At 32.4% G+C, this 16,497-nt stretch overlaps 1 protein-coding gene across 1 annotated transcript; it reads right to left on the reverse strand.

Annotated features, from left to right (window-relative positions):
- Positions 1-583: 583 nt before the first annotated feature.
- LOC125860666 (protein argonaute 1-like) lies at positions 584-7,960 on the reverse strand. Its single transcript, XM_049540667.1, has 22 exons — positions 7,795-7,960; positions 6,407-7,278; positions 6,061-6,269; positions 5,827-5,976; positions 5,567-5,700; positions 5,333-5,442; positions 5,030-5,136; positions 4,715-4,853; positions 4,518-4,634; positions 3,668-3,775; positions 3,504-3,575; positions 3,138-3,260; positions 2,887-3,052; positions 2,543-2,802; positions 2,316-2,458; positions 2,097-2,159; positions 1,952-2,015; positions 1,697-1,832; positions 1,546-1,619; positions 1,367-1,461; positions 1,252-1,283; positions 584-1,110 (listed from the first exon to the last, which is right to left on the reverse strand). The coding sequence occupies exons 2-22, from the start codon at positions 7,268-7,270 to the stop codon at positions 893-895; spliced, it is 3,384 nt and encodes a 1,127-aa protein (XP_049396624.1). The 5' UTR covers positions 7,271-7,278; positions 7,795-7,960; the 3' UTR covers positions 584-892.
- Between the last annotated feature and the right edge of the window lie 8,537 nt (positions 7,961-16,497).

Genomic DNA, 16,497 nt, shown 5'->3' on the forward strand with positions numbered 1-16,497 from the left:
ATGAAAAGGGAATATGATATCAGCCAATGAGGGAGTGTAGAAGCCAAGATAAAGAAATTCCATGGTGCAAGTTTGTGCCAAAAGTGGCAAGAAGAAATATGGAGACAAAAGTAAAGAATTCCACTTTTGTATACCATCAAATCTTTGGTTTTGTGTTTCAAGTGCTTCCAACATTTCATCGACTTGTCTTTGCTGGGATTTATTCTTTTCCTAGTTTACGAGCAAAACTTCACCTGCCCTACTCTTCACTTTCACGAAGTAATATTGCGTATGCTATATCTTAAGTCTTATTTGAGAGTCACATTAGAGATGGACATTACTGTTAAAATGTTGTAACTAGAGCTATAATAACATTGAAAGAACAAAACAATAGATTATTTGAAGCCAAAAGAATAGCAAAAACCAGCACCCATTAGATCCCCACCTACAATTTAACGAAAATGATGTAATAAATCAAAATAGATTATAAACATACTTAGATTCAAAGTTTTATCACGACATAATTGAATATTCAGTTGGAAGCTTTGAGGAGAGGGGGGGTGAAACAGCTGAAGCAAATTGATACATGAACGCAAGACCCAAATTGGAACAACATATTAAAAACAAGCATAGACTTGCATTGTATTCATCATTACATGGGCCGTGGAGAACACCAGCGTGCTCCGAACGATTATTACAATCTGGGAGGGCGGCTCAAAACCACAAACTCTAAATAGTTTTCTGGCATCATTGTCACAAATATTAGGGCAAGTCAAGCAGATAAAATTAGGTTTAATAGCAAAACACAAAAACCAAACAGGCATGCTAAGCCCTAAATAGCGGAGTCAAGAATGGCTCCAAAGCATGCATATGCCAAATGAAGTCTTCAAGGAAGCTTTTGTTTGTTGAGACTCTAGCAATAGAACATGACCCTCTTCACATTATCCTTGAGAGCAGGAAGAGGTCTAACAGCAGCACCAGCACCTGGTGCTCGTGTGTTCCTTCCAGCAGCTCCTGCACCAACCCCTCTGCCAGCAGCTCCGCTTGTTACTGATCCACCGTCAGATGTCTCAGGCTCCATATAGAATCGAGCACGAAAAGCTGCCAAATGTGCATAATAGGCCGGGGGAACTGACAGAGCAATAAAACTATATTATTCACTAACATATTAAGATGAACAAGTCATTGCTGGGAGAAGTAAATAAAAAGGGAGACTCAAAATAAATTGAGTAAATGTCGAAGAAATTTATAAACAAGTGTGTAAGGGCATACCGATGGAGACTGAACGTGTGCACCTTGCATATCTAAAAAAAGGAATAAAGACAATCAGAATGGGTTCAGTAGGAACATATCCAGAACAACCCGGTGAATTCAGAAGTACACTTACGTATAGCACAGGTTGTTTGTCAAAGACTGCAGTCCATCAGCCGTAAACTTGTTCTCGTCCCATAGAACATGGTAATGAGCTGGACGACTCGTACCCTACAGAACCAAAACATCTGTTATAATTACAGTTCGTCTTGACTTCAACCACCATCATGGTTATACATGATACAAAACTTTCACCTGTATGCCAGCATGACTACAAAGATAGAAATCAAACTCTGTTGGGTGGCAAATCTTCGAGTCAACAACAGTACCTGTACAGTTATGTTTTGACAATAAGATTCAAAATCAAGTACAAGATGTCCAAAGTAGAAGTTAGAAAAACACTTACCAGGTATAATGTTCCCGCTCCGGTCAACTGCATTTCTGTCACGGTGGTTATTGGCAAAAAGTCTGGTATGATGTCGTTTCTGAACCACAACAAATGTAACTGGAGGCTGATAATTTGGCTCCAATGATGCACATGCCTGAGATTCAACTCAAGTCAATTCAATATTTGTTGGAGATAAAAGTAAATAAAAAATGAAATTTAACACAACATCTAGAACTAAAAAAAGACTAGTATAAATAACAAAAATGAACATACCTTGCGGATCGCATCAAGTTCATAAAGAAGAACTTGATAAAATTGCCCTTCACTAACACCATCCCTGAAGGAAAAAGTATTTCAGTTAAGCCAAAGGAGGAGAAGTAATTCGTACTGCACTTGTCAGGGCATTATATCACAATACCTGTAGAAAATGATTCTCTGAGGTTTTTGCCCAGTAGCTCTTCGGAAGGAGATAAGTAAGTCCCTGAATAATCATAAATAGGAAACATGAACACGAAAAGTTAGAATATCATAATAAGAAAAGATTGATCCTCTCTCAAAAACCAAAGGGAGACACAAACAGCTAAAAACTCAAGTACACAGAAATACTAGAAAAAAGATAGCAATAAAATTATCATACTTAATCATGCCGCCAGACACAGTCCCTTTAACAGGATCTTGCCTAGTCGTGTACAGATCCTGAATAAGCTCTTGCCGATGGGCTTGAGCAGAAACTAGACCAGCATACTTTGTAATCTCAGGCCAATCTTGAGAAGCAACCACCTGCAAAGACAAATTATTTCACATTTCCTAACCTAGATAAAATTTGGTCAACGAACTGAAAAACAAAGTGCTCAAAAATCCTACCGCAGCAATGGATGGGCTCGAGTCCTCTCCAGGGTGGGGATGGGTGACATCTGCACCAAAAATGATTGTAGGACGGTCGCTGACAAGGGGAATTCGCCTAGATATTGCATCAACTAGCACAGTGTTTCTTCCTCCCACCTTCACATTAATTTTCAGTGCTACATTGGCTAGATACTGTTTGCTCATCTTAAATACATGTTTTGTCAAACAGCACTGTGAGACAACTCCAAGCTCAGTCTCACAAATTCGTTTCAGGTCACCTGGTCAAGAATAAAAAATTCAGCCACTGCATAATCCAAAATTCTGCTATAGATCACAAGATGTCCCATCTTGGTCATTTATACCATAAAGAGATCCATTATTGTCTGGCAAGATAACGACCAGGAGATCGAGCTCCTTCGATAGCGGCTGCAGCTTTGTCATGGCATCATGAAATCGAGTTTTCAAGACTCTCTCAACCTGATCAGGGCGTGCACTTGTAGGAGGCAGAACAGGATTCGGATTGAAGTTCTAAAAAGCAAGATAGTAACATCAAATATTAAGTTAGAGACCAAGTACTTACAAAGAAAAGAAAGACTGCAATGTGGGTACTTACCATTCCAGATATTCCACACATTTGTGCAAGCTCAGAACAAAACCCGTGCGCAACACTGTCTTGCACATTGCGAGAAAAGTTAATGCAGATCCAATTGGCAACTGTTCCTCCATTAACCATTTTCTGTCAGTAGTAAGGGATACTATTTTAGGCATAGCAAAACAAAGAAAAACAGTCTCATGACAACCGCCGGGATAGTCTATACTAAAAAATAAACCTCGGGTGTTTTCATTGAATACAAATAATAAAAGCGAAATGCAACACAGGCTTTCTACTGATACGCACCAATAGTTGCAAATTAACTGAATAGAAACTAAAACCAAACAAAAGACATGAAACTTAAACAGTGTCAAAAGTAGCAGCTACCTTGTTCATCATGTTCCATTGGCCAACTTGTGGCAGGCAGTCTTTTTCTCGGCCATTATCATGATATTTAAGCTGCAGAAAATACACTCATTATCCAATCCTAACTAAAACTCCTTCACTGCACAAATCAAACTGTAGAAAGCCGTGAAGAGAGGCTAACTTACCCAAGGTGGAGGCAAAATACGAGCCTCAACTTGTGCCAACTTGTCACTAATCTTAATACCAAACTCCTTGGCATATTTGTCCTCAGCATAGGCATTATGCTTCACAGTCTGACAGAGAAAGGAAAATAAATTGAAGTGAAATTTTATAACCAAAATATCATTGTCATGAACTGATTATAAATCTCCCTAATAAATCAAGACACAGCAACCAGAAATTATTTTCCAAGCTCTAACACAACATATGACAATTGTATAGCCTTGAAGAAATCTTCTATCAGCGATCGTGACAAATGCATAGCCTAAAAGAGATCTAACATTATTTTTCACATTGTGCATAATAATGAAACAACAAGGGAGGAGGACAATACAAATCAAAGATGGAATAGGATCATAACAGGATTAAAAACAAGCAATCGTTCACTAATAGCTCATAGCAAAGCAGGACATTAGCACATCATTATATTAACTTGTATCAAAATCACCACTTCTAACAAATTAAATTCCCTAACTACATAACCACACCCATGCAGCTATAAATCACAAATATAAATTAGATACTCATAGTCAAGTTCTCTTTTTTCACCAACTCATCACATTGACGCATTGTGTCACTCCTAATAAACATACAAACCAACATGCATTTATACCAGAACAAAAAACACTAATTAACATGAAGTGCAGCAACTTAGAAACAGAATAGCAAGCACCAATAACAATTAATTTAACACACAGCAGTCATTGTACAAATATATATTAAAATATAAAGCAGACAATCAAGTAGTCAACTACAACACAATCCAAATATATGTTCCACAAACATATAAATAAATAAAAGAGGCAGAGATCTAACCTCAAGAATATCACGCTCCCTATCTTGGGGACGCTGGCACGTCACTTTCAGAAGTGCAGTGATCTGTTTCTCATTCAAGCGCTTTGAGTACCTTTGTCCCTCTACAATCTTGCAGACCTGCACCATGATATATGTTTAGCTTAGAGAATTGATAAGATAATCAAAGACGACTAGTTTTCAAAAAGAGAGGCACTAACTTCCATTGGCAAGTAATTAGGTCTCTGCTGATTTCCAACTTGCAGACAAGGCCACTGGGTATGCTGAATTACAAACCCATAAGTTTCTCGAAAATATTCAATTACAGATTTCAAAGTACCCTTTTCATCAACAGGGAAGCTACCACAAAACAAAAGGGAAAACAAAGAGAAAAATAAGGATCAGCACCAAGAAAAAATCAAAGAAATTTTTACAAAAAAATGAAAAGGCAGCATGTAGAAACACCACTGTTTGCAGCTACACATAATATGACTTAATACAAAAGTTCTCAAATAACTAAAACTAGGCCCACATACGTTAACTCTCTTGTTGCTTGAGATGTTAAATTGGCAATGCGGTACTTCCGCCGCATATTTCCACGATGAGTAACCTCCACCTTCACACCTCTCAGTGCTTTTTTTATCTGCAGCTCAGCTCAACATCATCAATTACAATGTCAGATAAGAAACATTAACCACGAAGCATGTTACCAAAGTGACACAACATATCTAGAAAGTACAATCTGCTACACGCTATAACTAGATGAAAAGGAAGACAAACCTCTAAACAATGACCAAAACTTTAGAACATTCTACTAACAAAAAAATACAAAAGTTCACCTTTACACGGTCAGCATCAGACAGTGGTCTAGATGACACATCACGGTTCAGAAGCTGTGTCACAAAATCAATGACCGGCAATGGCTCGATGAATGAAGTGGAAGACATATCTGTACATTGATGCACAAAATTGAACATATGATTATTTAAATTGCTGTAGGGAGTTTTCAGAAGTAAAACTTCAAAGAAAATAGAAAACAACACAGCTCCAGAAAAAGTCAAGACTCCATATACCAATGTTCAATGATAATCCCATTTGTGTGGGGCGAATGCTTTGATAGAAACCCCGCCAACTCTCTAAACCCTCGCCCAATGGTTGCCGTCTCCCTAAATTAGGAGAATAGAAAGAACGACCTACGGGACAATACCTGACATCCAACAAATTATTGAAATATATAAAAATGATATTCATAAATAAACATTTTTCTCTGTACATCATCATCACAATGAACAAAAACTACAGAAATATGTATTGCATTAAAAAAAAACCTTACTTAGATGTCGGCAACTCACGAAGCACAATATCCAAAACTTGCAGCGCCTCCTGGGGGGCATCAGCCTGCCTCCCTTCTAAAAACATCCCCAAGTGATGAAGATCAGCACGGGAAGCAAATTTGATCACAACTTTGAATTCCCTTTCCCTCCTGTTTCAATAAATAACCAAAAGACAAACATCAGAATTGCTATAAACTGAACAAGCAACTATTTGACACTGCAGCCGTATATACCTGGCACCACCAGGCCCATCATCATCATCAGTAAGAGTGATTTTGAACTCTTTTTGAACAAATGGAAGGGGCCCTGCAGTGTATAGACTTTTCCTTCCATCATAAGCTGGAAGTCTCTTTCCAAGATGAGATTCTTGGTAAAGAAGCACCAGCTGTGCCATGACAGCACGGTTGACACCGCGTGAAGATACTTCAGGAGTAATGGTGACCTGAAATTCATTAAATAATGATTAACAATAGATGTGACAAACCACAGGACCCTTAACCCCAAAAAAATAAAAAAATCAATGGGACAACATAAAATATGCCATGATAGAACAATACGATACTAAGTTTGAGCACTCACATCATACTGGTGCAAGTCTTTGTCAGGTAGCTCCGCAAAGAAGTGATTGGCTTTCACTATGCAACTCTGACCAAACTTTCCCTTCCCTGGACGCAGCGGAAACCTTAGTGATTTGCTAGACACAGGTGGAATTGTTTGGGTTGCAGCTGCTTCTGGCTGCACAGCCAGTTGCTGGAACTGTTGTGTCACTTGAAGAGTTGACATCTCAGGGGGCTCAGATGAGGAACCCACTTCCATGGATGTGTCAGCTGGTCTTCCATAAGGTATGGGCTGAGTAGTCATTACAGCTTGATGTTGAGTCTGTGTGGTTGCTTGGTGCAGCTCGGGAATTGGTGGCCTAGAAGGCCCACCAGAAGGTGCTCCACGGCCACCTATGCCACCATGTTGCTGGGGTGGTCCTCCACCTCGTTGTTGATGCTGCTGAGTCCCTCTGCCTTGCTGATAGTATTCAGGCTGTCCACCATATGACTGCTGAGGGGCCATTCCACGTGGTGGAGCTCCTCCACTACCACGGCCACCATATCCTCCCTGTTGTGGCCTCCAACCTCTTCCTCCACCTTCTTGTTGTAGCTGCTGGGGTGGACGCTGGCCACGACCCTGTCCACCACCTTGGTAGCCACCTTCTTGTTGATGCTGCTGGGGTGGACGCTGGCCACGACCCTGCCCTCCACCTTGGTAGCCACCTAGCTGTTGTTGCTGCTGGGGTGGTGGACGCATGCCACGACCCTGTCCTCCACCTTGGTATCCACCTTCTTGTTGTTGCTGCTGGGGTCGATACTGGCCACGACCCTGTCCCCCAACAGTTTCTTGAGACCCAGAGCTCTCACCTGAACCAGGTAACTCAGTTCTCCTCTTCCTCACCATCTTATCACCTACAATATGTCAAACAACAATGATCGAAAAACATTCAGACATGTTAAAACAGAGAGCAACCACATCTCTTCAAAACTTTAATGCGTATACAACTAAAGTCCTCATAACCAAAAAAATACCAACATCAAAACCCAAAGAACCTACATGCCTTTCAAAAACACAAAAGAGTACAAAAAAGGAAAGAAAAAAAACCTAGCAAAAAGTTCACTCTATCACCAACTTAAACTTAAAATACATTTGTAAAAACACAAACAGCAACGCTAGCGACTAAACGTGAAAACCTAAAAGATCTGATCATGAAGTAAACTCAACGACAACAACAGTAATGAAAAACTCACAGAGTAAAACTCACAACTAAAACCCCGGATCGACGAAAAAACTAACCCGAATACACAACCAGAACAGATCTATCCAACCAAAACACCACAAACTAAGCACAAATACAAACAGAAGTAACCTAACAGCAGAAGCAGAAAACAAACAATAAAACCTGAAAACCCTAATCCGATCGTTACCTCAAAAGACGTCGCCGCCGTAAAAGCCAAATTCCGTTCTCTCCAGTAACCACAGCACCCAAAACGTACACAGAAAATAAAAAAAACGGCAGAAAAAGTACTAAGAGAGATAGAGAGAGAAAACAAGTGAGGGGTGAAGACTGTGATTTGTAGAGAGAGAAAATCGATAAAACGAATGAGTATCGTGGTGACTCTGTGTCTTATAAAGCAAGGGTAGGTCGTTGAAAATGACAACTTAGCCCCTACATGTTCCGTTCTGTGTCCTTTTTGTTTGGACGCGAGTCCAACTCGGATGCTGATGTGGACACAACACCGACGTTGACTGGCTTATTTAATAAGATGGATAATGACGTGGATTATTATTCACGTTAAATGCTTTCTTTAATTAATTAATTAAACTGATAGGATTAAGCAAAGGAGGAGTCACAATAATAATTCTTTATTGTAGCTTGATTTTGGTTTTTTTTTGTATTTGTTGTTTGCTTTATTTTATTTTTAATTTAATGTGAATATGTTTTGTTTGGATCTTTTTTTTCAATTGGTTTTTGTGTGTGGGATTGGTGGAGTTTTAAGTTATTAGAGCATATTACTATTTTATTAGGTTGTTAATTATATACTTTAACTAATCTCAAATTCGGTAATCGGTAGTAAAATATAGATATTAAATATCGAATTTTAAACTTTGATTTTGATAATTTGTAGTTAAAAGAAGATATTAAATATCGAATTCTCAAATTCCAATTTGGTACTCCCTCCGTCCCTATTTACTTGTCCATATTTCCTTTTTTAGTTGCCCCTATTTAGTTGTCCATTTTGACAAATCAAGAAAGGACAACAAATTTTTTCCTATTATACCCTTATTTACACTTCTTGAAAATTGTAAAAGTGTATGTTGTTTCCCTCTAATTTATTTCACTTGAATTCAAATAAGTGGTTGTAATTTTGAAGTGAAAAGTTGTCATAAGGGTAAAATTGTAACTTCACTGTGCTAATCATTGTTGCCTTAATCTGTGTGTCATTTCTAAAGTGGACAACTAAAAAGGGACGGAGTAATTCGTTAGTCGATAAACTGAATTTTGTTTCGATGATATTCGATAATACAATATTGAAGTTAGAGTCAGTTATATTATAAATTTAATAGGTTGCTCTAATTATTTATGCTTTTTATGTGAAGACACGACATGATTGAAGATCAACAAGTAAAAAAATATCAAGAAAACTAATTAACATAACTAATGCACCCTAACACGGTGATATTTGAGCCAAGAAATTAGATTTAGTGCAACACAACAATTGAATGGAGAACCAATGCACCCTAAACCGTGATATTCGAGCCAAGAAATTAAATTCAGTGCACTTCAACTAATTAAATGGAGAACCAATGCACTCTAAAACGATGATATTTGATCCAAGAAATTAGATTCAGTGCACCCCAGCCAATTAAATGGAGAACCAATGCACCCTCAGACGGTACTAATATCTCTATTGAATTCAAACCTACATATCGTAATTCTAAAATTTTACTCCAAATATATTGTATCTTATATTGAATACCTAATTATCAGAATTCTTGATTTGATTCGGTAATTAATTTTTCGATATTATATGCCTAACTTTAAGTAGATTACCAATTAATATTTATTTGTAGAATTATATATATATAACTATTTTCTAAGTACTTTGATTGTGTAAATATAACTTACAAGTTACATCATCACTAAATAAAGTTTAAACTCCGATAATTTATAAGATTGTGATTAATGAATTACAATCAGTGGATTTTCTCGCCAAAACAAACTTTTAACTCTTTATTAATTGTTTTTCTGATAAGAGAGTATATTTATTCCATATTTTAATCGGTTTCAATATATTAATTCAATCAATGTATACGTCAAAAACGTTTTAGAGTTTTATAAATATTTTTCAACAGCAAAACAAAAGCTAACTTGGAACAAATCTAAAAACAATATCCCAAAACTAAATCCAAACACTCGTTAAAAATTATAATAAAAAATAATTATTATGATATTTGTGTAATTATTTGTTATTTGACCTGTACTATTCATATATTCTGTATATATGTTGATGATGATTCTAGTGGAGTTCATGGAGTAGTATTTTGTGTGGGGTGGGGGTGCGGGGGTTAGTGGAGTGATGACGTGATGAATGGGTTAGTGGACTTTCTTTTTTTTTTTTTTGGTTGATCATGTTAAGGGCCCATTTGGATTAGCATTGTTAAGGGTAAATGATATAAATTCCATTAGTTCGGATTTAATTACGTGTCTTTTTATGAGTTTTTTGAAATTATTTGTCACGTTCAAATATATGTACTTCGATACATAAAATAAAAACTTAGTGATTTATTTTAGATGTAATGTGTGTATGTGGATTCTCATGTATCTAGGATGCATTAACTCCCTTGTTCGCCTATCTTTTCTCTCGCTATGTATCTATGTTTCATAATGTATGTGGAATGTATTTGGTACCCTAAATAATGTATTTAGTGTGATTTGTATGCATTTGGGATTCTAACTCTCTCACTCGTCTCCCTCCTGTCTCGCTCGTCTCTCTTCTCGCCTCTCTCCCTATGTATGAAATTATTAATAAATAAGACAATATGTGATTTGGAAAATTATTTCTTCCAATAGAGAGAATTACTAAATATAATTGGAATGTTTGTGTAATTGAACAATTTTTACGTGTTTAAAAATAATTTCAAGCCAAAATTATTTTAAAGCTTGTTTATAGAGTTTTTTTTTTTTTAAAAAAAGGCAGTTAAAATTAGTTCATTTGTGTTTATATAGACTCGTCTTTTTTTCATTTTTCTTTGTAATACAAACAAAGCAAATTGCTATGTAGTGCATATATGATATTTTAAGGACAAGCAATATTGGACTAGACTATTCTTTAAATAGATATTATGGATAAGCTTTTTGAAAAGATATGAAGTGCTCAAAAATGGTTGAAGTGGTTGTTGAATCAGAGGATTATTATAACTATAGCCCTTGGTAAGTTTACCGAACTACGAATACCTTTAATTTTAGAGATTACTTTCTTAGTCATTGCTAAAAATTATTTTTTCTAAATATTAGAAATACAGGTTAAAAGTGATCTTCAACTTGAAAAAAGGTTGAGTGATGTTTGTTTTGAAAAAAAAAAACTTTTTTCTGATTAATTTACAAAATATTTTTTCAAAAATAATTTTTAGCAGTAATGCCAAACAAGCTCTTAATCTTAGAACTCGTTTCAATGTGAAATTTTTTTCTTTAAAGAAAATTATATTTGATTAGACATCGTACTTATTTTTTAAAAAATAAAATACAAATTGAAGATAAGTTTTAAGTTTGAAAAAAAATTAGTTTGACTAGTTTTTCAAGAGAGTGTATTTATTAAAAGTTAAATAAACACAATTTTAATTTTTAATTATTTTTTCAAAATATGTCATTTTTCTCTTCCAAACGTCAAAAGTAATACATAAATAAAAATAGTATATGGTACATGAACATTTTATAAGGACTGTAGTATGTATCATTTGGCTCTTAGCACATATTAGGTAATTAATCTCAACTTTATGCAATGTGCCAAATAAAAACAATATCCAATCAAAGTAAAAGAAACTTTTTTTAATGCAGTAATGTTTGCCATAGAGGGTTAAATATATAAATTATTATTAACATCCTTTTTATAATATAAGGAAATGTCAGGTGGATGTGGGTGTCTTTTGAAAGCAATAAGACTGGCAACTAATTTAGATAAGGTTTGTATTAAATTATTTTAGTGGGACATTAATTTTTAATCAGCAACAAATTAGGGGTTGGATGTTTTTTTGCAATTTTCTTTATTTTGCAAAGGACCAAATTAGTTTTTGGGACACTAACATGACCATCTAAGAATAAAATGAAATGGTTTGATTGGTTGTCCTTAATTTTAAAAATCATATTTTGAAGATATAAAATTTTGAATTTATTTAAATTTTAATTTGTCAGATCAGTAAATTTGAATATGTTAGACACATAAAATTAAGATGAACGATGAATAATATATTGTTATTGGATATATTAAAGATATTTGATTAGGAGATGAAATAGCATATACAAATAATAGGTTCAAAGTATTTAGGTCTTAAGCATGAGATTATCTTTATTAGAAATAGATTTATCAATAGTTCTTTAATTGTACTCCATATTCTATTGGTCATAATTACAAGACTTATCATATCACTTGTCTTTAAAAAATATATATTGCAACTCTCATTCATACGTTACTCTCTACTTATTACCCACTAACAAAGACCTACTTTTATGTACTCATTAATTGTTGTATTATATACCTACTTATTACCTATTAAATACATATTTATTAGCCGTTATCATTTTTCTCGTGAATATATTATTGTCGATTATTACTGATTATTATTACATTCTTTTTTGTCTAATCACTTTTATTTATTCAATATTCTAAAACTAGATTTTTAATGCTTAATTGTCAGTTTTAATATATTATAAAAAGAATTTTTAAATTTATTTTATCCTCAATATTAATTATATATTTTTTTCAAGTTAAATCAACTCCCATTTTTGTTTATTCATATTTGTAATTATAGGCGCAAAGAGATGATTATAATTGAATGAATTTTTAACTTGAAAGATAATATGTAAGATACGATTAAGCTATTCAAATATAATTAGAAAAAATGTTACATTCGTGTGTATATTTCATGTATTAACATTCTGATTCTTTTTCTATTATTACAAATGATTTAATTCATTCTATAAGTCTGTGTTAGTTTTATGGATAGTTTGATGAAAATTAAAAATATTTTGTGAGAATAATTTAGAAATGTTTAATCCTTATTTTCATGACTTTTTATTATTTCAATTGAGTATTTGTTTACTGTCTGCATAAAAATATGTTGATGAAGAAAATATTTTCTTTAATTGTTATTGTTGTTATTATTTACCTAATATTTGAATGATAATCAAAAGGGAATGATTGTATATTTTAATATCGTTTTCAAATATTTGAGCTTCAGAAAAATATTACTATATCGATCCATCTCAATTTTTTTGCTTATTAAGACTAAATTTATCACTACATATAAAGCTAAACTTAAGAAAAGTAATGTGGCATGCCTTTAAAGTCCAGAATAATATTTATCCTATTTATTTTTTAAAATTTTTGACATTTTTTTCTATTTATTAATATATTAGAAAACCTAATTTTGTTCTTTAATTACATTTTGTTAATTATCCACATCTTTTTTCAGTTTAGAAAACTCAAAAGTCATTTTTATAAATTTAATGATAATTTATTGTGCAATAAAATACTAATATAAATAGAAAAAAGTTAAAGACACTTGAGAAAATGAAAGATTAAGAGACTATAGTTTCTAAGATTTTAATAGGTGATATGACACTTTCCCCTTTGCTCACACTCATTCAACCAAAATAACAAGAAGCTGATGCATGACCTCAAAAACCTAAATGAATTATGTTTGTGAGGAAAGAATTATTTGATATTCATATTATAGTTTTATAGATAAAGATATTGTAAAAATAATCACACTTTTATGTTATGTTTTTTTTACTTATTATATTCATATTTTACTTTGATTCAAAAAATAAAATAAAGACCACTAAATAGTGATAGGTTTGTGTGAGCGGATGTCAATAAGAGTTCGGAAGATTATGTATTAATTTTGTATTTTTTTATTCTATTTTTCATGATTAAGATCGTAAGAATGATGTTACATTATTTATTTGTTCATATGTGCTCTCTTTATTTTGTATTTATATGAATTTCTAAATTTTGTAGTTTGTAATTTCTCGTGGTTAAAAATAGTAATTTATGACTTTGTTGGACATAATAATTATTTTTTTTACCTTTTACTTCCTTAAAGATATTTAAATATATTTTTTTCATGAATTTTCAATTATAAATCCTCCCTTTAAGTTTTGAATAACACTATAATCTAGATAATAATGTCTTAAGTCTCTTGAGTTTTTCATCTTTGTTGTAATCGTGGGCTAAAAATTCTATTTATTTATTTTTTATTTTTTGAGGATTTCTCCTACTTCTCCATTTTTATCATAAAATAATAAATATGCCAGTTAACAATCCAATCATATTCTTTAATGTAAAACTTAACAATCATTATTTTCATTACTTCACAATATTTATTATCATAACTTTTAAAACAATTTAATAGTTATACTCGTGAGATTATTTGATATTTCATATTGTAGTCCTATATTATAGACATTATAAGATTTTATAGAAATAAGCAAATTAGCATTTTATATTGTTATACTTTTGACACTTATTAAATTCATGCTTTAATTTGACTTAAAAAATAAGATGAAGACTACTGAATAACGAATGGCTTGTGGGAATGGATATAGACAAGAACTTAGAAGATAGAGCAATGATTTCGTAATATTTTTTTCTTCTATTTTTCAATGATTAAGGTCATAAGAATTATGTTGCATTGTTTTATTTTATTGTGTATGTTTTCTTTGTGATTTCTCTTGATCATATTGTATTTGTATGAATATCTGATTGTCGTAAATTTATAAAAAAAAAAATTAGTTCAAAACAGAATATGTAACTTTGTTGGAAGTCTACAAATTACTAACCAAATGTTTTCCTCTATGAAATCAATTATACGTTTGAATATCTTTATATACACAACTCTTTTATTTATAATGTATTTAATAATTTTTTTGATATTTTATCATCTTTAATAACCGCGCGAAGCACAGACAAACTCAAGACCAAACAACAAAAAATAATATTATAAATAATGTATATAATCTTGCGTTAGGCCGAAAACATTACGTACCTAATGAAATGATATTGGAGTCTATATGTTCCCAAATATCCAATTCACCTTCAAAGATCAAATACAATAAAATTATCATGACATATTATTTACAATGAAATTATGTTGTTATGCTTATTATTTTAAACTGATAATATTATAGAAGGATGTTATGAAATACATACTCAGTATCGATGCCATTATTGTAGAATTAAAAACAAGAAACTTTTGTAGTAAATTTGGCTTTGCACCCTTGTTCTTAATACTAGTGGTCACCACACTAGAAAAAATATATAAAATATGGTAAATTGAGAAGGAGGGACCAATTTATAGATTTTTAACATAATCTAGTATGTCCATTTAATATTTAAATGGACGGACGAAATTTGTTCATTATAAAATGTTTTATGTTTTGAGCTTTATTTCACTAGTAACATATACTAATATTTTATCATCAATAAAAAGATTTTAAAGAGTTTAACTTAAATTGACTGATCGAATATATATTGCAAATTTTTTTGAATAATCGAATGTATTGTTGTGCTTCTTTATCAAATCTGTTTCTCAAGCCAAAGTTAAAGGGAGAGAAACCTTTTCTTTTTAAATATAATTCGGATTTTATTATGTCAGATTTAACCTTTCCTTTAATTTTTTTATTCACTATACCACATTTCTGTTTTGCATAGAATGCATAAGAATGTTTAAAACTTGTATAAAGTATAAAAACTCCAACAAGTTAAATGCTAATTAAATCCTATATTAAAAGTTTTTTAAATTACAATAATTTCAATTTTTTTAAACTCACAGATATATTGCATTTTTGCATGATACATAGCAAACGATACATAAGGTATGTATTAGATATATAACATAACTATAAACCAGATTCATACAAATTTAGGTTTAAAATAATTGATATTATGTATCAATAATAACATTGTACACAAACAAAATTATAATGCAGTGGAGTGATGTATCCGGGTATTAAGAGAGAGAAAGGAAAATTGAACTTTTGTAATTAACTCAAATGATAGAAAGATTATGTTATCTTAAATCGTAATTACATAATTTTCCTTTAAACTTATTTTTCTACTAATGAACATGTTCAAAACTCATTGTTTTATTGGGCTGGTCGGCCCACCCAAAGCCCGGCTAACCAATAAACATTTTTTAATAAAGGGAAAATTACGTGGAAAGACTATTCTTAAGACTTGACTACATAAATAATAGTACTTTTTCAGTATTACAAATATGAAAGTTTTTTTTACATAAACTGATTAGATAATTTTTATTATTAATAAATAGATATATTAATTATCTTCTTCTATAATTCAAAAACAGTTCTGCCATATCTAAACTACCGTGAAAAAAGAGAGGATAATTTTAAATCACTCTCTCTTTATATTTACAGAATTCTAAATGTTCTTAAATACATTCAAGACATTACTAATCTATATAATCTTATCTCAGAATTCTTCAATTGTTGGTCGAGTTTAATCATTCATTTGAGATACGGTTGGTAACTAGTGGGTAGTTATCGAAAGTGTTCATCGCTTCATCTCTTCATATTTAATCTCAAATTTTTTTACGTTTTCACATAGTTCAGGTATGAGTATTATAATATTATTGAGTTTTTCAATTCTTTTTATGCATTTTTTCTGGTAAACTTCATCTTAATTGATGTATATTGTTTCTTTTTATACACAATAGTTTGAAAAATGGTGAAGGAAGATTCATCATTTGAAATGGAACCACACGATGAATTTGTTGAGATGGTAACACCTGTTGGAGAGCCAAACTTTCATTTGTTGTCTCCAACACCTATGTCTGATTCAAATTGTTGTAACATTCAAAGTGTTTGTGTTTTGCCGTTATCAACAATT

Source organism: Solanum stenotomum, chromosome 3 (assembly GCF_019186545.1).
Source record: "Solanum stenotomum isolate F172 chromosome 3, ASM1918654v1, whole genome shotgun sequence".
In the NCBI taxonomy this organism is placed as follows: Eukaryota; Viridiplantae; Streptophyta; class Magnoliopsida; order Solanales; family Solanaceae; genus Solanum; species Solanum stenotomum.